The following is a 23,255-nucleotide window of genomic DNA, read 5'->3' as shown; positions in this document are numbered from 1 at the left end:
AATTAAGGCTTTGATTTTAGAGATGTTGTAAGGTTGATCGAAAGTTGATTTCATGCTTGAATCGAATCAAAATCATGAAAACCTAGTTTTAAAGGTTAAAGCATCCGTCCATGGTATTTTTGAGTGAGGAAAATTATGGAAAATTATATAAGGGCTGGAAATGATGTAGGAAGTATGTTACAAGCCTTAGAAAATTTTGGGGACCATTCTATAAATTTTGAAAAGCTAGGGGACCAATTTTGAAATTTTGGAAAAGTTTGAATAGTTGTGTAATTGTTTAATAGTTGATGTACTATGCTGGAAATTATTGTTTTGGAATTGAAATGAGTGTTAAGATGTGAAATATGACTTTTTTGGAAGTTTGAAAAGTTTGGTGATCTAAGTGCAATATTCGTATAGTTAGGGTTAGTAAATGTAATTGTGCCTTTGTAAAAGCATTTGGTTGGTAATAATTTTAATGCTGGAATTTTGTTATTAAAAATTTATGTGATAAAATGGTGAAGGATCATCTTGTGTAAATTGGAAAAGTTGGTGCCAATATTAAAAGGAATTATTAAGTGTTAGGTATTCTGGTAGAAAATAAGTTTCAAGTATATTATGGATTTTGTTTTGGAGATGTCGTTATGTTAGTACAATACTAACATATGTATTGATATCGATTTGTGATTTTGTATAGATTGTGATTGATTTTGTGATTGAAGCAAATCGTGTATAAAATGACTTATTGTGGATCATAATGAGGCACATCAATTGATAGATATAAAGTGTCAAGGTGAGTGCAATACATGCATGACATTGTACATAGATGTTTTATACATCATCAGGAAGACTTGCGACAAGTCTACCTTATTTATATCAGCATGATATTATGTCATTTTTATAACTTCGACATGACATTGATATGTCACAATGTGCAATTGTAATGCATTGATCGCGGATAAATGTGATATTTTTCCATTGATGTTATTTGGGTATGAACTTCCCTAATGTTAATGATATGGTCATACGATACCATGGATGAATAAATTATACTATATGCCCAAGTAAATCATTGAAGGGCAGGGTATAGTTGGCATGCCATAGAGTATAGCAGCTGGAGGTTTATATTAGCACTATAGTGTGTAAGGGCACTAAGTGTATATGGTGGGCACGACCTTATGTGTAGCACTTCGATGCATATGGTGGGAATGACCTTATGTGTAAGCACTACGGTGCATATATTACTCGAATACCTAGGGTCTTTATAGGTTTACTTATGGGTTATAGTTATCGGTAAAATGATTGATGTGATCCCGGCTATGCACCTTACATTATTTTCTGCAATCTCCCTGAGACCGTTTGATCGAGGCAAGTTGTTTACATTCGAGAAGCTTCAAGAAGATTATTTGAGCTTAATCTGGGAATTTCAAGCCAAGTTTAGATTTTTGAAAGCCTTCTTTAATCCAAAAGAAGAACCTCCACCATCATATTCAAGGCTGGGACGTGAAGAAGGAACAACCAAGTTTAAGGGAAGATTTTATCTTTTACTTGCATGAATTTGCATGAGTGCTAATAAATTTGCATGACATTAAGTTGCATAAATAAATAACCATGCTACTTCATTTAAGCATGAGTTCATTTAAGCATGCATTGCATTTAAAGCATCTATTTCATTTAATAAAGTTAGTTCATTAATTAAACTAGTTCATAAATCAAACTAGTTCATTTATTAAACTAACTCTTAATTGTTTCATGCATGTTTTCAATTAAATATTGAATAAATTTCACCTTTGTGTTTAGGTGCAAGAGGGAAGCTGAACAGTCTTAACAGATGCAAGAATATCAGTCAGAATGTATTCTAATTATGGATGCGATACAGACATATTTGATTATAGAAACCAAATGGACAGTATTCCTATATCTCTTAGCTTTCCAACGCCTTTTGAGTCACCTCATTCCGATATCGGGAGCTTGAGATATGATCGATTTATTGAAGACAGTGCAGGCTGGAATTTTGATACGGGAATTTCATGCATGGATGATTTGGATGACTTTGAGCCAAGGAAGAGTCCTTTCATCTTCTAACAAGAGACAAACAATTGATGGTCATCTTAATTCACCAATTCAAGGCATTCAAGGTTGATGTTATCACCCATTGAAGGCCATTTATGTTCAAGCAAGGGGACATGCAAATAACCATCATTCAAAATTTAGTATTCAAGGCCTTTATCATCTTTTGAAGGCTGATTGGAGAAGAATAGAAGAACATAAGAAAAAGAATGATGTGAGAATCGCCTTCAAATCCAACACTGAAAGTAATCAAGACTCAACTGAAGAAGTGGATGTAAATGAAGAGATGGCCAATCTCTTCAAAAGATTCATGATATCAAAAGAATATAAGAAGCATGAATCGAGTAAGGAAATGGCCCCCCAGTGTGCTTTGAGTGCAAAATAATGGGACGTGTCAAATATGAAATTCCTCTTCTAAAGAAGAAGGGATCAAGCAAAAAAACATTTTTGGCTGCTTTGAGTGATAAAGAAAACTCCAATGATGAAGATGAAGTCGCCAACTTATGTCTCATGGCCATCGAAAAAGATTCAAGTCTAACTTCTAACTCTAGTGATTTAAATTCTTATTTATTTAAAGATTTATAAGATGCCTATGATTGTATTTAAAATTTGAGACCATGAATTCTAAATATAAGAAATCAATTTCTAAATTTAAAATTGAAAATAATTTGGTTTTGAAACAAAAATTGGATTTTAAAAAACAAAATTGAATTTTGAAAAATGATTTTGATCTTTCAAAAATCAAAATCGAAGACTTAGAAAACAATTTTATTTGAAAGTTAAGCTTGAATGCTTAAAAAAAGAAAAAGAAATTATTTCTCAAAACAATTAATATATTTTAAAAATGACAAAATGCTCACATTGTCATTTCCATGGTCATAAACCACATACTTGTCCTATAAAGAAAATAAAATATTTTAAAATTAGGCAAGTGGGGCTCGTAAGTGAACTAGAGACATTAGAACTAACCCTCAAGGACCCAAAGAAATTTAGGTACCAAAATCCAAATGAATGTCACTTGTAGGTGTGTGTTGGAGCAATGGTTATAAAGGTAAAGAATTTGAAATGCTCAGGTCACACAAGGAAAAAAATATGGGTAATCTCTAACCTTAAAGCTTTTCGATTTTTTAATTTGATTGTCTATTCCATATTTTTATGGATAAATGAGTGTTGAGCATAAATGTTTACATGTGATTTGTTTTCTCATGTATGTTGAAAAATATGTTATGATGAACATTTGTCATTGATTAATTTTTAAAAAAATGTATTTGTTCATCATAATGATTTTTGGTCAATATGTGCTCTTCAATGATTTTAAGCATTTTTTTATTTTATTGACCTTAATTTGAATATTTATGCATATGTTTTTCACTAAAATGATATATCTCTACCAATTGATATCAATTTTCGAATGCATATTATTTTGTAATGCTTTATGCATATGAGTTATAAAATTTATTTCATGAAAATGCATAAATTATGATATACATGGAGATATATATTGAATTTCATGTGCTACTAACATGTTTGTTCATCTTTGTTGAAATTCAATTTTTTAAGTGTCAATTTTTATTTTGGAATGTTTTAATTGAGGGGGAGCTTTTGATTGTTCAAATGATTTTATGTTAAGTTTTATACTTACTATCTATTGTTTCTTCGTACCTTAAAGTTGTAATTATTTTTTATAGAAAAAAAGGGAGAAGTGTAGGTTTGAAAAAAATTCAATTCCAAGAATGAAAAAAAAGGGAGATTAAGCATTTTCCAAAATATTTCTCTTTTCCATTAAATGTTTTATTAAGGGGAGTTTCGCCAATACATTTTTCAAATATTTTGTTATATAAAAAAGGGGAGATTGTTGAGCCTATTTTGATATAAAAAATTAAGGAAAAAATATTTTTCGACTTGATTGAATTTATTCAAATTTTTCAAAAATAATTTAAAGTCTATTAAATAAAATTTTGAACACAAAAACAATTTTCTAGGTAAGTAGTGTTGATATTATTTTTGCAATATCAATACCGCATGAACAATATCTCTATTATTCTTGAAGTATCGATACTCAAGGTGAGAGAGATATCGATACTCATATGACAGTACCGATATTGCCCGTTGTTTTCAAAGGTGTTAAAATTCCAGTAGGCAAAATTGGTATCGATACTCAAAGAAGTATAGATACATCTTTGTAAAGTAGTATAGATACCACGACCCTAGTATCTATACTCACCTAGCCCAACAATCATTAACGGCTATTTTATTTAAAAGTTATAAGGAAAGTATCGATACTTCTATCCCGAGTACCTATACGCATATCCTGAGTATTGATACTCTCTCATCTAGGCAGTTTTATTTTGCAGCAATTAAGTCCCCAATGACTCCAAAACATCCACAATGGCTATAAACGATTACAAACTCATTCCAACATATAAAAACAAGTTGAGGACACTTAAAGAAGATTACAACACATATCCAAGCAATCGAGATCAAGAGAAAAACTCTTTCAATCTTATTTTTCCTTTTCTCTTGTACATAAGTATTTTTGTGAGCTTAAATTGTAAACTCCTTCCTTTTAGAGGTTTTCTTGTTTGCACAATTTTTATCTTTTGTAAAAGGGGAGTGGTTCTATCTTAGCCATTGAAAAGATAGGGATTTATAGAAAGTTACTCTTGAGCCTAGAAAAAGAAAGAACAAATTAGTGAATTTGTTAGAAATCCTTAGTGTAGAGCTAAGGTAGTTGATGTAGACTTCATTAAGGAAGTTGAACCACTCTAAATCTTGTGTCTATTGCTTGTCTTTTTTACTCCATTCCCAAAACTTTTTATAAAGCCAATTTACCCCTCTTGGCTATATTTTTTAGTTGTTTCATAGAACCTCAAATCCTAATAGTGTGACTAATAAAAATATAAAAAATATTAATAAAACATAATTGATTAAAAAATTAATAAAAAATGTCACTTCATCACAGAGTTAAGGAGAACACAGTTGAGTGACAAAAACAATTCAATATATAAAATTGAGTGATTAAATTGAAAACTTTTAAAGTACAATGAGTAAAATATGAAAGAAAATAAAACTCATTTATTAAATTTGTAATTTACCCATTCTAGTAACCAACAATTCAAATTAAAATTTTGATCAAACTAAATTAAGTATATACATTTTTTTTTGGTAAATGAAGGAGAGTAAAACTAGACTAACTTAAACAATGTTGTCTTATACATATTTCATAGATTGCATTAACTATATATAAAACCAAATAAATATTATCAACAATCAATTAAATTAAAAGATATTTAAAATGATAATAAATTTGAATAAACTTAAACATTATCTCAAGATATCATATTTCATATTTTGACAAAATATTCACTTTAAGTGATCTCTAGTGTGGTAATCAAATATTGATAATAAGACTATGTCTAGCAAAAAATCTTCATTTGGGTCAATTTATTACTCGCATGTCAAACTGAATAGTTATCACATGCTTATTACCAATGTTGTATATGTAATTATGTTAGCTATTAATCTTCCTTTAGACCGATCAATACTAACATATCTTAAGTTATATATACATAATCTTTATACTTTAAAATAAAACATTTTTTTATAGTTGGGACCCCTTAACCACTTATTGTTTTAACTAAGCCATCTCAAAATAATATTAATATTTAAATTTACTATTTCCTTACTAACCAAAGGTCAAAAAAATAAAATCCATAATCAAACTGAATCGAATATATTAATGTCAAATATATATTCTATAATCTAACATTAACAATATGTGTATTTATATATTTGATAATCGAAATAAAAGTAAATTGTAATTAAATAATTTAATATTTCTATAATAATTAAAGGCCAAAGTTGTTATCACCTCGTTATTTTTTGAAGTAAATTAAAATAAAGTTATCTAAATGAAAAAATAGAAATCGAGAAAAACCTTACTTTTTTTATTTCTCTAAAATTTCTTAATCGTAGATTCATTAAATTAAATCTGACAATCGCAGCTATCAATTAAATTATGAAAATTAATAAAGAGGCCACATAACAATCAACCAACTAAGAAATAATAACACTTAATATTAACCACAAATATCATATAAAGTGGTACAAACACTGTAATTTTATCTCAATAAGAAAACCATAAAATATATACGAAACTTAATTGCAGACGGTTGCAAGTATCATTGGCGTAATACAAACTTAATTGCAGACGGTTGCAACTATCATTGGCGTAATACAAATAATATTTGGTGGTTAAAATCATATGGTTAGTATGGGGAAAAAATAAATCAATTTAAACAATACTGCCAAAGTATTACAAAGTAAATTTTCACTAATAAACAGAGACAAAAATATGCGATGATGTTACCAACACTTATCTAAATTATGAACACTGGAATTTCAATTCCACAAACAATACCCGCAATTATATTTGGACATTAAAACCCTAAAACTTGACCCTTAAACAGTAAGGAGATTACCAAGTTCATATTCAACAAAATCAAGAGATGGCTTTTTCTAAATTCATTATAACATGTTTTATTGACCCTTAAACAGTAAGGCTCAGATATAAAATAAGTATCCAAACTATATTGCTTTTCACGAATAGGTACTTAAAGTATTTTTTTATTCATTCAGTGTCTATCATTACAAACATTACTATTTTTGGTGTCCAAGCCGTCAATGGCATTAATTTTCCCCATTAAGTGATACATGTTATAATACGATAATTTTGGAAGAAAAAAAATTAATTCAAAAATATTTTATTTTCGAAAAGCCCCACTTTTTTCTAAAATACCAAAAAAAACTCAAACTCTTAAAATCTTTTATTCTAGTCTCATTTACTCCAACTGTCGGCCATCATCAACCTCCTATTCGTCAATGACCCGCCACCCATACATTGCCTACCATCCAATAACTGATCACAACCCTTACTATCATCTCAAAACCCAAAATTCCTAAATCCTAAATTTTGATCTCTAATCCCTAAAATCCTAAATACTTAATCCCTAAAATTCGATTGTGATAATCGATCGTTTCGTCGACTGTGGCAGTTGATCATATGGTTGACCGTGTAATCGGACATTTGGCCATGGAAGCAGCGAGCAAGGGAGGGAGAGGAGCAGCCTGGAGGGAAAGGGGGGACACGGGCAGGGGAAATGTTTTTTTAATAATATTTTTATTTTTAAGAAAAATAAAAATTTAAAATTTTAATATTATCACACGTGTTATTTAACAGAGAAAATTCACGCCGTTGACGGCCCAGACACCTACAATACTAACGATTTTAATGTTAAGCATCGAGATGGGTAAAAAAATACTTTAGGCACCCATTCGTGAAAAGCATTATAGTTTGGACACTTATTTTATATTTAAAAGCCAAATTTTAAACCTAAAAATTTAAAATCAATTTATTTTCAATGATTCAACATGACATTTCACTAATATCACTTGTTAGAATCAAAACATAATAAATACAAAAGCTAATCGGGACCTAATTATGTCAAATCATCAAGAATAAAATATTATATATGTAAGTGTACTTGAATTGATAGTTAAAATCTATGAGTTTTTCTTTGGTTGAGATCTTCTAAGAAAATATGTTTGCTCTTGTCATAAAAATTCTCTAATGGGCCAAATCTATTAAATATTTATAATTATGTCCCTTATCAAATTATAAATATAACTTATGATATCTACACTTTAATACTTATGATGCATCTAACATAATTGATCACTTAATTTTATATCATACTTTATGATAACATTGTACATTTGTTCCCACAAATATAAATTATAATCCAACATAAATGCCTTGGGAAGTGAAGCAATATAGTTTGAAATCAAAGTAATCCAACAATATATTTGGGGAGATCAGAAAGAGGAAGTAGAAGGTTCGATGTTAGATTTGTGGAGTCCAACACATTTTTCGATTAAATGTACATCAATTTTTTTAAGAGGTAAAAGGGGTGAGCTTAACATAACGACGTCCAAAAATTATTTAACATATCACGCCAATAAAGTGACGATAGTTAACGACTCAGCGATCAAATTAGAATGAATCAATAATATAAGTGACTAAAACAGTATGTTTAAAATTTATTGATTAGAATTGAACAAAAGCAAAACAAAAGTGACCAATATGATAGTTTTTAACCCTAAGAAAAAGAAAGAAAATTCATGATTTGAGTTAAAAGATGGTATTTTCTTATAACATCTTTAAAATTCTCCTTCCTTTGGTCCCCGATGCATTAGCCATGGACATGGTCACTTAATTTTCCTTTGTAAAATCCAAACTTGTTTTTCTTTTTGCAGATAAATTACAGGTTGAAAGGGAAAGAATTTTCTAAAAAGAAAACAAAAATTAAAACAGTTTATTTGTAGTTGAACCTATCCTTTCTCAACACGTGTTAACCTCGATCTCTCTCGCGTGCTCTTCACGTGCCAATGTCGTACAAAACAAAGCCAATGCATTAGGCACCTTCTTTTCCCAATTTCTGTGTAGGGAAGGGAACAGAGAGAGGAAGGCCCAAAACAAAACACAAAGGTTGGGTGTAACAATACGGAAATTTGAAAAAAAATATTTAATTGTAATTTGATGTTTTAATTAAGTAAATTGGTAAAATTTGAGGATTAAATTGAAAGATTTTAAAACTTATAGCTTGTTTTAGAATTAAAAAAATCAGGACCAATCCCTAAATTTACCCTAAAAGGGTTGGTAAGTTTGGTTATATACGTGCAATTGAAATATTTTAATTGTAATCAGAAACCAATTGCTCCCAAAATTCCCTTCCCAACGCCCATCTTCCAACCACGATCCCAACGCCGTCCGAATTCCAATCGTCGTTTTGAAACCACCATCGTGTTCATCATTGATCGAGGAACAAACCCCTTAAATTAATTGAAGTGAAACACTGCCAAACGCCGGGAATTTTAAGTCAAAGTCTCGACCTTTTTTTAGCACAATCGCCGAGAAAATCTTAAATTCACCGCCGATCGTTGATCCGTTTTCAACAACTCCAGCACCATCGTGTTCCTTGTGCCGTTTCGAGTCCGCTGGTGTCATCCTTGGTCTCCGTCGATGGCGGCGCGTGAGGAGGTGAGACGGTCAAAGTTTTCGATTTGTTGAAATCGAGCTCTCTGCCGTTCAAAAATTTGAACCAAGCTTTGTAAGTATCTCGAAATAGCTCAAAATAATTTTTAGGAATTTTTCCGTGAATTATAGGACGCCGGAGGAGGTCCCACGCGCCCCCACGCGCCGCCATTGCGCGTGGGGAAGACTCAGCCGCTGTCTTGTAACCGATTTGACCGGTCTGAACTGTTAACCCGACCCGACCGTTGACCCGACCGTTGACCCGACCCGACCGTTGACCGGGGTGGTATTTTGGTAATTATTTTGAAACTGATGGTATTCTGGTAATTATTTTGAAAAGGGTGCTATTTTTGAAAAAATTATGAAAAAAAATGCTATTTTCGAAATTCTTGAAAAATGGTGATATTTTAGTAAATATTTTAAAAATGGTGATATTTTGCTAATTATTTTTAAAATGGTGCTATTTTTTGAAGTTTTAAATCCATTTTGGGGGTCTGTTTCACCAAATTCGGAACCCGAAAGTCTCCAAATCATTAGTCAAACCCGTTGATTTTGATTTTGACCAAGAATTCAAAATTTCAGAAGGTCATACTTTATGTTTTTCGACGTCCTGAATCTGATTCCAAAGTCCGTTTTGCCAAATTCTTACCCAAAATTCCCGAATCGAGCATGTGAAACCAAAAGGCTTAGTATTTTAATATTTTGATTATTTATTTGAGTTTTGGTTAAGGAATTGATTCAATAAAATATTTTATGAAGGTACTCATGTTTCACCTGAGCGAGGATCAGTTAGGTATGGAGTTGTTCGTTTGTCAGATCAGCCCGAACCGCGTACTACAAGAATTACCCGTAGGTTTTCGTATATTATTTAAATAAATATTAAGATTATTTATATTAGGATTCCAATATGGATTTTTCCAATTCGTAGGATCTAGCGCTGCAACAGAGCGTGATCGACAAACCAGTAATAAGCTTCCCTATCTGATTTCTCAGACTGTTACAAGTGTGTTTCCCGACAGTGTTACATTATTACTGTTTTAAAATATATATCTGAATATTGTGTATCTGGTATCTGATTTACTGCATATTTCTGATATGATTTCTGGTTACGGTATTTTATATCGATTCTCTGAATACTGATTATCTGATATCTGAATTTCTGTATACTACTGATTTGTCTTCTGATTTCCGTATTTATGTATATGATCTCCAAACATGAACACTTTTATGTTTTAAAGAATTAATCATGGTTTTCATTCAAATACATTCATGAACATCTCATTCATTGGGGGGTATTATTGAAGGAAGTATATTTGCAGGTTCCTCGGCTTTGTGCTCAGGGCCTTATATGTTGTGTAGGCTGGGTGTATGGTTCTAGGGAACCTACACATTCTGTTGTGATTGGATGGGGGTATTGTTCATATTTTTAACGACATGATTGCATAAACCGATTTTATTGGAATATTTTTATCAGTATGTTTTTATATACACTGTATGGAGCACACTGGGCTTTTTAGCTCGTTCTGTAGTTTTTATTTTTTTCAGATAACAACATACCGTAAACTATCAGATTTGGCATCAGGGAAGATCAACTACTTATTTTGTATGAACTTATATCTCTATATGTTTTTCAGTTATGTTTGGTGACATGTATTTGCTATCGTTTTGGATATATTTTTATTATTAATATTTTGTTCTGTATTATATCTAATGTATTATAAGATGTTAAAAAAATCTTTGAATGGGATATGTGACCACTTAGGTTTGGGTCTAAATTAAAGACCGGGTCTGGGGGGTTATATTTGGTGGTATTAGAGCTTTCGATTTTAAACACTCGGATTATATATGGGTCCTAAACTTTGGATTTTTAAGAAATTTTGAAGAAAAAAAAACATGTCACCTTATTTTATAATTTAAAGTTTTCTCGAGATCCCTGATGCTAATCTGACATATGTTTCAAATTCTTTCTGTAGAGCCTTATGATCCAACGATGAGTACTGCTAGAGGTCGTAGGACAGGACGTGGACGTGGTCGAGGGCGAGTTGCTTGATCTTCTGTTACGATCGACGATCTGATGTCTCCACGTGATCCTCCTGTTCCGCAAGTAGATCCGACCCTTTCTCATGATGATCAGTTTACTCCTGTGAGAGACCCTCCAGTCATTGGAGATGAGGATACTGACATGAATGAAGACGTCATTAATAGAGTTATATTCCGCATGTTTCAGAGAGCTGCCAGAGCCCCTAGTAATATGACTGCGGTTGAGATTTCAAATTCTTTGGTCGCTGCTGGTGTAGTTCCATTCGAGGGTATTACTGGTGGACCCCCGACAGATGCTGAGTATTGGCTGGAGGACACAGAGAGGATTATGGATGAGATAGACCTCGGACCTGAGCAAAAGTTGAAGGGGGCCCTAACTATGTTGAAAAAAGAGAGCTTTAGATGGTGGCAATCAATTTATGGTAGTATTCCGAGAAACCAGTTAACATGGTATCTTTTCAAGACACGTTTTCGGAGTCGCTATATTGAGGAGAGATATCTGCAGGAGCGACGCCAGGAGTTTCAGGATCTAAAGTAGGGTAATATGTTTGTTATGGATTACGAGGTGGAGTTCATCCGATTGAGCTGTTATGCTCCTGGACTTGTTGACACTGAGGTAGATAGATGCTTGAGGTTCAAAAATGGACTCATGTATGAAATCAGGAGCCGAGTTGCTACCCACCGGGAGAGGAATTTTGATGCCTTAGTTGAGATAGCCAATATTGCTGAAGAAATAGAGCGATTGGGTATGGAGCATAAGAGAGATAGTGATCGAGCTTAAACCCGATTCAGGAGGCCTTCTGGTTTTGTTGATTCTTCTATATATCCTAGCAAGAGAGGCAGGGGTGAATCTTTTCAGAGAGGCGGTGCGAGTACCAGACCTGTAGCATCCGGTTCTTCAGTTGTTCAGTCTTCTAGACCTGTTGAATCTTCTGGGTTGTAGCCATGTAATTATTGTGAAAAATCTCATCCTGGAGAATGCAGGAAAAAATTTGGTACCTGTTTTAAATGTGGTTATGGTGACCATTTTATAAGGGATTGTCCAGTGTCAGTTACTATAGTTCAGACACCAGCTCGTATTCCCGCTCGTACTCAGAGTACTGTTTAGACTCCTGCAGGTGGTCGTACTCAGGAGAGATCATCGGGATCGACTAGTAGAGGCTGAGCATCTCAGAGTAGGGGTCCAGTCAGATCTGAGGCCAGACAACCTGTATTGGTTTACACTGCCAGACTTCGACAAGATCGTGATGGGCCTAATGTGATTGCAGGTACTATTACTATTCATTCATTTCCCTACTTTGCATTGTTTGATAGTGGTTCTACCAATTCCTATGTATCGCATTCCGTTTCTGAGGGTCTAAATATTCTTGTTGAGAATACTGAGCATTCAGGGATAGTTCAAAGTCCCTTAGGCAAGTCCATCGTGTTGGATCGTATTTTTAGATAGTGCCCTATAGAGATCAATCGGGAAATTTTTCTGGCTGACCTGATGGAGTTACCTTTGAAAGAGTTTGATTTGATTATTTTCGTAGATTGGTTGGACAAACATCGAGTAAATATTGATTTTGAGACCAAGAGAACTGTTCTGAAGACCCTAGATAATCGAAAGATTGTAATGATCGGAGAACGCCGTGGATTTCTGACGAATGTTGTGTCTGCTTTGGTAGCTGAGAAGATGATCAGGAAAGGTTTCGAGGCGTTTCTTGCTTATATATTGGATACCAAAAGTTCTCAATCTGATATTGAAAGCATCCAGATTGTCAAGGAATTTTTCAATGTTTTTCCCGAAGAGTTGCCTGGATTACCGCCGGATAGAGAGGTTGAGTTTGAAATTGAAGTCTATTCTGGTTCCACTCCTGTTTCAATGGATCCTTATCGTATGACCCCAAATGAGCTTAAGGAACTAAAAGTCCAACTTCAGGAGTTATTGGACAGGGGATTTATCCGACCCAATATATCATCGTGGGGAGCCCCAATTCTCTTTGTCAAGAAGAAAAATGGGACATTGAGACTTTGTATTGATTATAGGAAACTGAGCAAGCTCACGGTTAAAAACAAATATCCTCTGCCCAGGATCGATGATCTATTTGACCAATTTCGAGGGGCTTCTATCTTTTCAAAAATAGACTTGAGGTCTGGTTATTATCAACTCAAAGTGAAAGACTCGGATATTTCGAAGATTGCTTTTCGTACCCGGTATGGGCATTATGAGTTTTTCGTGATGTCATTCGGGTTAACAAATACCCCTGCTGCTTTTATGGATCTGATGCATAGGGTGTTTCGACCTTATTTGGGCAAGTTTGTAGTTGTGTTCATTGATGACATACTGGTGTATTCTAGAAGTGAAGCAGAACATGAGGAGTATTTAAGGATTGCTCTACAGACTCTAAGGGAGAATAAGCAATACGCTAAGTTGAGCAAGTATGAGTTTTGGCTCAGCGAAGTGACTTTTCTTGGACATATCGTTTCTGCTGATGGTATTCGGGTGGATCCAAGCAAAGTGGATGCTATTCTGAACTGGAAGCAACCCAGGAATGTTTCTGAGATCCGTAGTTTCTTGGGCTTAGCTGGTTACTACCGTCGTTTCGTTGAGGGGTTCTCCCTTATTGCAGCTCTACTGACGAAACTATTAAGGAAAAATGTTCCATTTGTCTGGTCTGAGAACCAACAAGCTAGCTTTGAGAAATTGAAGACTATTTTAACTCAAGCCCCAGTGCTGATTCAGTCTGAATCTGGAAAAGATTTTTCTGTCTACAGTGATGCTTCTCACTCTGGATTAGGATGTGTTTTGATGCAAGATGAGAAGGTTGTCGCTTATCCTTCGCGTCAGTTAAAGCCGCATGAGCGTAATTATCATATTCACGATCTGGAGTTAGCTGCCGTGGTTTTTCCTTTAAAGATCTGGAGACACTACCTTTACGGAGAAAAATGTTATATGTATACTGATCATAAGAGTCTGAAGTATCTACTTACTCAGAAAGAATTAAATTTGAGACATCGTCGCTGGTTAAAGCTTCTAAAAGACTATGATCTAGAGATAGAATACAATCCAGGGAAGGCTAATATAGTGGCAGATGCCTTAAACCGTAAGGCGATATCAGATCTCAGAGCCTTATTTGCCAACTTGAGTTTATTTGATGATAACATTTTATTAGCAGAGTTGCAGGTTAAACCCACTTTGGCCGAAGATATTAAGGCCAAACAACTTTTGGATAACTTATTGATTCCCATTATTGAACAAGTTAAACAGGGATTGAGTTCAGAGTATACAGTGGATCGGGATGGTATTTTGTGTTTTCACAGTCGTTACTGTGTCCCTAAAGATGATGAGTTGAGACGGATTATTCTTCAGGAGGCTCATAGTAGTCCTTATGCTATGCATCCTGGCGGGGACAAAATGTACAATAATCTCAAGGAGCGCTACTTTTGGACTGGTATAAAAAAGAATATTTCAGATTTTGTGGCGAGGTGTTTGACTTGTCAGCAGGTTAAGGCAGAACACCAGCATCCATCTGGATTGTTACAGTCAATTAAGATTCCTGAGTGGAAATGGGAGCGCATTACAATGGACTTCGTTACTGGTCTTCCTCTGACTCCTTCCAAAAAGGATTCTATTTGGGTGATTGTTGATCGACTCACCAAGTCAGCATACTTTATCCCTATCCGGATTAATTATTCTCTAGACAAACTGGCTAAGTTGTACATTTATGAGATCGTTAGACTTCATGGTGTACCATTGTCTATCATATCTGACCGAGATCCGAGGTTTACTTCCAGGTTCTGAAAGGCTTTGCACGAGGCTCTGGGTACTCGTTTGAATTTCAGTACGACTTTTCATCCTCAGTCTGATGGATAGTCTGAGCGAGTTATTCAGGTGTTGGAGAATATGCTATGGGATTGTGTGATTGATTTCCGTGATAGTTGGGAGAGTTTGCTTACAATAATAGTTATCAAACGAGTATTCGCATGGCACCGTATGAGGCTCTGTATGGACGTAGATGTCGTACTCCTATATGTTGGACAGAGTTGCATGATAGAAAAACTTTGGGTCCAGACTTGATTCGAGAGACTGAAGATACTGTCAGATTGATCCGTGATCGTTTAAAAGAGGCATTTGATAGGCAGAAATCATACGCAGATAAGTGATGTAAGGATATCGAGTTTGAGGTTGGAGATCAGGTTTTTCTCAAGGTATCCCCATGGAAGAATGTATTGAGATTTGGACGTAAGGGTAAACTGAGTCCGCGATTTATTGGGTCGTATTGTATTTTGAAGAAAGTTGGACATGCTGCTTATCAGCTTGAGTTGCCTCCACAGCTTAGTCGTATTCATGATGTTTTTCATGTGTCTATGTTGAGGCGATACCGTCCAGATCCGGATCATATCATTCAGGTTGACGAGGTAGAGCTGAGACATGATTTGTCATATGAGGAGGAGCCTATTCAGGTTTTAGAGAGGGATGAACGAGTTCTTCGGAATAGGCGTATTCCAATGGTCAAAGTTCAGTGGAGTAATCGTAGTCCCTCAGAAGCTACTTGGGAGACTTTGGAGTCATTGGAGGCTCAGTTTCCTCATCTATTTTCATAAGGTACATTTTGAGGACGAAATTTCTTGTAGAGGGGGAGAATTGTAACAACCCGGAAATTTGAAAAAAATATTTAATTGTAATTTGAGGTTTTAATTAAGTAATTTGGTTTTGGGGATTAAATTGAAAGATTTTAAAACTTATAGCTTGTTTTAGAGTTAAAGAAAATTTAGGGACCAAACCCTAAATTTACCCTAGAAGGGTTGGTAAGTTTGGTTATATACGTGCAATTGGTTTCTGAAAATCAGAAACCAATTGCTCCCAAAATTCCCTTCCCAACACCCATCTTCCAACCACGATCCCGACGCCGTTTGAATTTTGATCGTCGTTTTGAAACCACCATCGTGTTCATCATCGAGTGAGGAACAAACCCCTTAAATTAATTGAAGTGAAACGCTTCCAAACGCCGGGAATTTCAAGTCAAAGTCTCGACGTTTTTTTAGCACAATCGTCGAGAAAATCTTAAATTCACCGTCGATCGTTGATCCGTTTTAGACACCTCTAGCACCATCTGTTCCTTGTGCCATTTCGAGTCCACCGGTGTCATCCTTGGTCTCCGTCGACGGCGGCGCATGAGGAGGTAAAAAGGTCAAAGTTTCAGATTTGTTGAAATCGAGCTCTCCGCAATTCAAAAATTTGAACTGAGCTTTGTAAGTATCTCGAAATAGCTCAAAATAATTTTTAGGAATTTTTCCGTGAATTATAGGACGCCAGAAGAGGTCCCACGCGCCGCCATTACGCGTGGGGAAGACTCGGCCGCTGCCTTGTAATCGGTTCAATCGGTTTTGACCGGTCTGAACCAGGTTGATCGGTTCGAACCGTTGACCCGACCCGACCCGATCGTTGACCCGACCGTTAACTCGACCCGACCGTTGACCTGACCCAACCATTGACCGTTGACCGGGTGGTATTTTGGTAATTATTTTGAAACTGGTGATATTCTGGTAATTATTTCGAAAATGGTGCTATTTTTGTAATTTTTTTAAAAATGCTATTTTCGTAATTTTTGAAAAAATTGTGATATTTTAGTAAATATTTTAAAATGGTAATATTTTGCTAATTATTTTTAAAATGGTGCTATTTTTGTAATTTTTTTTAAAAAAAGGTGATAAATATGTAAAATGGTTGATCATATTTTGACCAGAACTTTGATCGGCTTTGACCGACCATTAAACGGCCTTTAATCTTTTCGCGTATACCTATCCTAACATTGTTCGACGTCCTGAATTCATTTTTGGGGTTCGTTTCACCAAATTCGAACCCGAAAGTCTCCAAATTGTCAGTCAAACCCGTTGACTTTGATTTTGATCAAGAATTCAAAATTTCGAAAGGTCATACTTTATGTTTTAATATTTTGCCAAATTCTGATTCCAAAGTCCGTTTTACCAAATTCTTACCCGAAATCCCCTAATCGAGCATGTGAAACCAAAAGGCTTGGTATTTTAATATTTTGATTATTTATTTGAGTTTTGGTTAAGGAATTGATTCAATAAAATATTTTATGAAGGTACTCGTGTTTCACCTGAGCGAGGATCAGTTAGGTCTGGAGTTGTTCGTTCATCAGATCAGCCCAAACCACGTACTACAAGAATTACCCGTAAATTTCCGTATATTATTTAAATAAAGATTAAGATTATTTATATTAGGATTCCAATATGGATTTTTCCAATTCGTAGGATCTAGCGCTGTAACAGAGCGTGATCGACAAACCCAGTAATATGCTTCCCTATCTGATTTCTCAAACTGTTACAGGTGTGTTTTCCGACAGTGTTACATTATTATTATTTTAATATATATATATGAATATTGTGTATCTGATATCTGATTTACTGCATTTTTCTGATATGATTTCTGGTTACGGTATTTTATACCGATTCTCTGAATACTGATTATCCGATATCTGAATTTCTGTATACTACTGATTTGTCTTCTGATTTCTGTATTTGTATATATGATCTCCAAACATGAACACTTTTATGTTTTAAAGAATTAATCATGGTTTTCATTCAAATACATTCATGAACATCTCATTCATTGGGGGTATTGTTGAAGGAAGTATATCTGCAGGTTCCTCGGCTTTGTGCTCAGGGCCTTATATGTTGTGTGGGCTAGGTGTATGGGGCTGGGTGTATGGTTCTGGGGAACCTACACATTCTGTTGTGATGGGATGGGGGTAGTGTTCATATTTTTAACGACATGATTGCATAAACCGATTTTATTGGAATATTCTTATCAGTATGTTTTTATATACATTGTATGGAGCACACTGAATTTTTAGCTCATTCTGTAGTTTTTATTTTTTTCCAGATAACAGCAGACCGTAAACTATCAAATTTGTCATCAGGGAAGATCAACTACTTATTTTGTATGAACTTATATCTTTATATGTTTTTCAGTTATGTTTGGTGACATGTATTTGCTATCGTTTTGGATATATCTGTATTATTAATATTTTTTTCTGTATTATATCTAATGTATTATAAGATGTTTAAAAAAAATCTCTGAATAAGATATGTGACCACTTAGGTTTTGATCTAAATTACAGACCGGGTCTGGGGGTTACATTGGGTAAGGTAGTGAGAGATGAGGAGGAAGAAGAAGGAAGGCAGGCCTTTAAATATTTGGGTCTAGTATTGGGCTTTGCATCCGGATTGTAATCCTTTTTTCCTCTGTTCGACTAAAATGAAACTTATCACTTTCTTCATTTCTCTAAAACCTAGTCGTTTTCTTCTATTCTTTTCATCGGCTCTCTTGATTGACTGGGTTTTGTTTATCGGAACCTAGATCAAATCTCTTCATACAACTAGATGAGGAGTGAGGGAGAATTTTCCGGATAAAACGACCGGAGATGAATATGAAACTGGTGGTCAAGCTGCCTTCCTCGCAGCAAAAATTGCCGGTCAGTTCAGAATCCCGCAGCTCCGATTCGAATCTCGAGGATACTAACGCGTTCTCGAGTCGAAGGAAGAGGAAAATCAAATCGATCGGGGATGGAGCCGGGATTGCTGATTCCAGAAAGGTTTGACAAATCTTTAGATTTTCTATGAAAAATTAAAACCAACACTTTTTCTCTAATTTCAGCTATTTTTTTGCATTTTAGTTTTGGGTATTTTAACGGGATTTAAAAAAAAGCGCCAATTATGGGGTACCTCAGCCACTAAAGGAAATAAAGCCCGTTATTTGTTCATTTATTAATTGCAGTATTATTTTTCATATTTGTCAATAATTTTCAGGAAGAGAAGTCTTTTCCTGGTGCAAACCCCACACGTAAATGCCAAGGTTTACTTATGATTCAATACCATTTGTTAGAGAAAGCAGTTTTTTTAAAAGGAATTTTAACTTTTTAAGTTATTTATTATGAACCGTTACCAATATGTGTAGGTGGTCAGTTGGATTCTGGACCGTCGACAGCTTTACCAGACAAAAAGCTGTTACTTTACATCCTAGATAGGCTTCAAAAGTATTTCAGTAACCTCTTATGTTGTTTGGTTTGATTTCTTACATTAGATGTAGCATTTTGATAGTCAGTTGACTCAGTTCTGCTGCTTTTGAAATTAACTAATTTCAGGAAGGACACTTATGGTGTGTTTTCGGAGCCTGTAGACCCTGAAGAGGTATGCTCTGCAAATACCATTGTTGTTATTAAACCATATTTTTCTTATTTTATTTAGTTCTCTTTACGCAGCTGCCAGACTACCATGATGTTATCGAGCATCCGATGGATTTTGGAACTATTAGGAAAAAACTTGCTAGCGGGGCTTATGCCACCTTAGAACAATTTGAGGTTCGTTAACATGTTTGTCATTTTATCTTCTATCATTTTCAATAATTTCAGCACTTTGCTGACATTGGTCTCTTCTTGTACTTTCTTTATGTTTCATGATTCCATAATAGTGGTTAATCTAAATATTTTGAGATCTTGTTAATTTCCAGGTGATGGATGTTAATTTCAACTGATAAGTAATTTTACATGGATTGTATTCATGGATGTGCTTTTGGATTTCCTTTGATTGATAATGATTCTGTTCACTAGTCAAAGTGCTATGCTGGTCTTGGATCCTAGTTTTGCGTCTTGTTAAAGTCATTGATTCAAAATTTTTGAAAGCATTTAGCATGAAACTTCTTTTAGCTTCATATTAGCAAAGGAACTATGCTAGATATGTTATGTTGAATGTGCTCCTTTTTTCTTCTGCGCTGTGTTTATTATTGGTCTGTTACCTTCATTGATGATAGTGAACTCCTTAAGTGAAAGATGCGATATAGCTTGCTGTAAGATCTTCATTTTTATCCTGAATGTAGGGAAAATAGACAAAGTTCTGTTATTGCCATGTTTTTAAACCACTTGGTACTACTGGGTTGCATTTATTGAATATGCATGTTCGCCTTCCTTTGGTGATAAAAAAGATTCTATTATTTATACAAATGCAAAAAACTCATTTGTGCTTCGTTGTCGCTAGTAGTCATTTTCTTACACTTCCAATTTTGGTATCATTTCTTTGTTCTCTGAATAGATGTGATGTGCGGAAAAGGAAAAGGATGAAGTGCTGAACATGTTTTTTGTTCTTAGTTGTCCAGCTGATAACAAGAAAGGAAAAATATCCTACATATTCAACTTGTTTTGTCACTGCAAATAAGTTGTTGCTGAAGCAAATTCAAGACTTAAATTCTTTACATTTGAGATTTAAAAGATGATGTGTTTCAGTTATTATCTTCTCGTCTCTAATTATGAAAATATTTTAGAGGTGTAATCTGGTCTATTGGTCATCCTTGATTGATACTTTAATTGTCACTGTAAGAAGCTGAAAATTCGGGATATGTGAATATATTTTTCCTTTTGTTATCTTGCAGAAAGATGTTTTCCTTATAAGTTCAAACGCGATGCAGTATAATGCTCCTGATACTATATATTTTCGACAGGTATGATTAGGCTCCAATTCGTAATTACATTTAAGGTTAACTTTATGTTTTATATGAAAACTTTATTGGTTTCCAGGCACGATCTATACAAGAGCTAGCAAAAAAGAACTTTGATAATTTACGGCAAGATAGTGATGATAATGAAGCAGAACCAAAGGTGATAAGAAGAGGTAGACCACCAACCAAAAATTTCAAGAAGACACCAGGTCGGCCTTCCTTAGAGCGGGCTGCTACAGAATTTTCCTCAGGTGCCACCCTTGCTACTGGTCAAGACAACACCCTATGTTCCAATCATGACACGGGAAAAGGATCTCTTGCATCAGACAAGTCTAATATTGCAGATTCGTCTGGAAATTTGTGTGGTTCTCTCAATGATGTTTACTCAGGCTCATTTACTGAAAACAAATGCGACAGAAATGACGAAGGTACAGGACAAACACTCTTATAACTTCATCCGTTTTTTTTTTTTTTGGTTTTCTTCTCTTATGACTCTCATTAACGTCACCCTTATGTGTTGTTTTATGAGAAGGCGTAATAGAATGTCTTTCTTGCAGGTTCTGTGATGAAGCACAGTGAAAAGCATTTTGTGCTGGATGAGAATAGACGTAACACTTACAATCTGCTCCATTCATCTTCTGCCAGAGAGGCATCTGTGTTGAATACATTCGATGGAGAGAGGAAGCAGCTACTGACTGTACGTATCATGTAGATAAATGGTGGTTTTATAATTTTATTGAGTAGAATATTGAAGCTCTCAGTGCTATAAGTTATGTCCACAAGCATTTTTTGTGGTTTTGAAGTTGAAACACTAATAATGAACTAATGTTTGGAAATTGGAATATGTCTAGGCCAATATAATTTCAGAATTGCATGGCCATATGAATTTGTACATATTTTCGTCCCTAGATGGTGGATTTGTGTGTTTTTTGGGGTCTGAAGATGTCATAATTGGTAAAAATGAAAGATGAAAAGCAGTGAACTGTATAATTGTCACTTAACAATTACATCAATTTTCCGACTAGCTTGAGTGGGGAATCTTAGGTTGGCCTGTGTTGGTTTGATATCTTGTTTTTCATTTGAAGCAGGTGGGGGTATACGTGGAGCATGGTTACACAAGAAGTCTAGCTCGATTTGCTGCTAGCCTTGGCTCAGTTGCCTGGAAAATTGCCTCTAAAAGGATACAAGAGTGTTTACCAGCTGAAGTAAATTTTGGTCCCGGATGGGTTGTGGAAAATGATATTCCAGCACAGAGACCTTTACAACACACTTCGCTATCGTTTCCACCAGGCCAGCAGACATCATCACTGCTCTGCTCTGTACGTCGAAACTCGTGTTCTGCCACTGAATCTTATATCCCAGAAACCCGAGAAGATAAAAAGCCTTCCTATCCCAAAGCTGATAATTTGTCCAAGAAGCATGTTCCTTCTGTTCAATCTATCTCAGATGACCATTTAAGTAAGCCTATACCAGCATTCGGCACTACTTCTGCATCCCTTTCGGCTGCTATAAGATATCCTGAATCATGGAATCCGAAGAGTGAAGGCAGTGATGGATCTTCCAATACTGGTTTTAACCTGACAAACAGCAGTGCGGCAGTCCAGCCGAGGCCTCCCTTCCCAATTCATGCTGGCATGAATGGGTACAATAATAGTGCTTACTGGTATAACCTCCCAGCTCATATGGAAAAACTCATGGGGACTGCCAAGCCTCATGGATTCATTTTCCAGTCATCTCAGAGGCTTGATACTGTCTCAAGAACCGCAACCAACTTTGTGCATCCAACAACTGCAAACTCCAACTCAAATGACCCTAAATTGACAGAAAATTCAGGCACAAAAAACCTGAACTTCCTGTTACCAAATTCTGGACACGAGACGGTGGCAACACCAAGATCAAGGAATCATCGACAAGCCTCGTGGGATGAATTATCAACGCATCAAAAACCAGACTCAAGGTTGTCACCACAACAGAGACCAGATTCAATTCTGCCAGACCTGAATATCGGATTTCATTTGTATCCTAATTCTTAGGCACATAAGCATTTGTATCCTAGCTCATTCTTCGATGAAGATGAACAGGTATTTGGCAATGAACATGAATGCTATGGGCAGAGCAGACTCGACAATTCATGTATTTTATGGTGTTATGATTATGTTTAATATGTTATAGTGTATAAAGTTCACTCTACTTACCCAAATACTCTATTTTAATTCCTCTATTATTAGCACAAATCAAATTGTTTTAGTAGTTAAAAGAATAATTGTTATTCCTAGAGATCTCTAGTTGGAGTACTAACAATTGTAGTATAAATCATTGAAAATTCATTGCCAAATAATTAATGTTATTTGCTACATGTACTATTTTATAATAACCTTATCTTAATAAAAAAATATTCCTCTATTATTTGAAAAGGTAAATATCTCTCTAAGTAACAATTAAATTTTCTTATAACAAATACTATTTTTAAGAAACACATGTCTAATTGTGATTAAATGGTTTTCATAAAACTTTATATAATAATTTTTTAAAATGAAATTATTAAAAATGCATTATTTTTTAAAATATATTAAA

General features: G+C 34.7%; 1 protein-coding gene across 1 annotated transcript; it reads left to right on the top strand.

Moving 5' to 3' along the window:
• Positions 1 to 18,468: 18,468 nt before the first annotated feature.
• LOC120187502 lies at positions 18,469 to 22,847 on the top strand. The gene is made up of 9 exons (XM_039191212.1): positions 18,469 to 18,786; positions 19,001 to 19,046; positions 19,149 to 19,227; positions 19,336 to 19,381; positions 19,453 to 19,551; positions 20,616 to 20,684; positions 20,761 to 21,109; positions 21,239 to 21,378; positions 21,770 to 22,847. The coding sequence occupies exons 1-9, from the start codon at positions 18,616 to 18,618 to the stop codon at positions 22,712 to 22,714; spliced, it is 1,944 nt and encodes a 647-aa protein (XP_039047143.1). The 5' UTR covers positions 18,469 to 18,615; the 3' UTR covers positions 22,715 to 22,847.
• Positions 22,848 to 23,255: the final 408 nt, after the last annotated feature.

The sequence above is a fragment of the Hibiscus syriacus genome, unplaced genomic scaffold, assembly GCF_006381635.1.
Source record: "Hibiscus syriacus cultivar Baekdansim isolate YM2019G1 unplaced genomic scaffold, ASM638163v2 tig00113725_pilon, whole genome shotgun sequence".
Classification (NCBI taxonomy): Eukaryota; Viridiplantae; Streptophyta; class Magnoliopsida; order Malvales; family Malvaceae; genus Hibiscus; species Hibiscus syriacus.
Note: the sequence above shows the minus strand (reverse complement) of the source record. Positions and strands in the feature narration are given on the sequence as shown.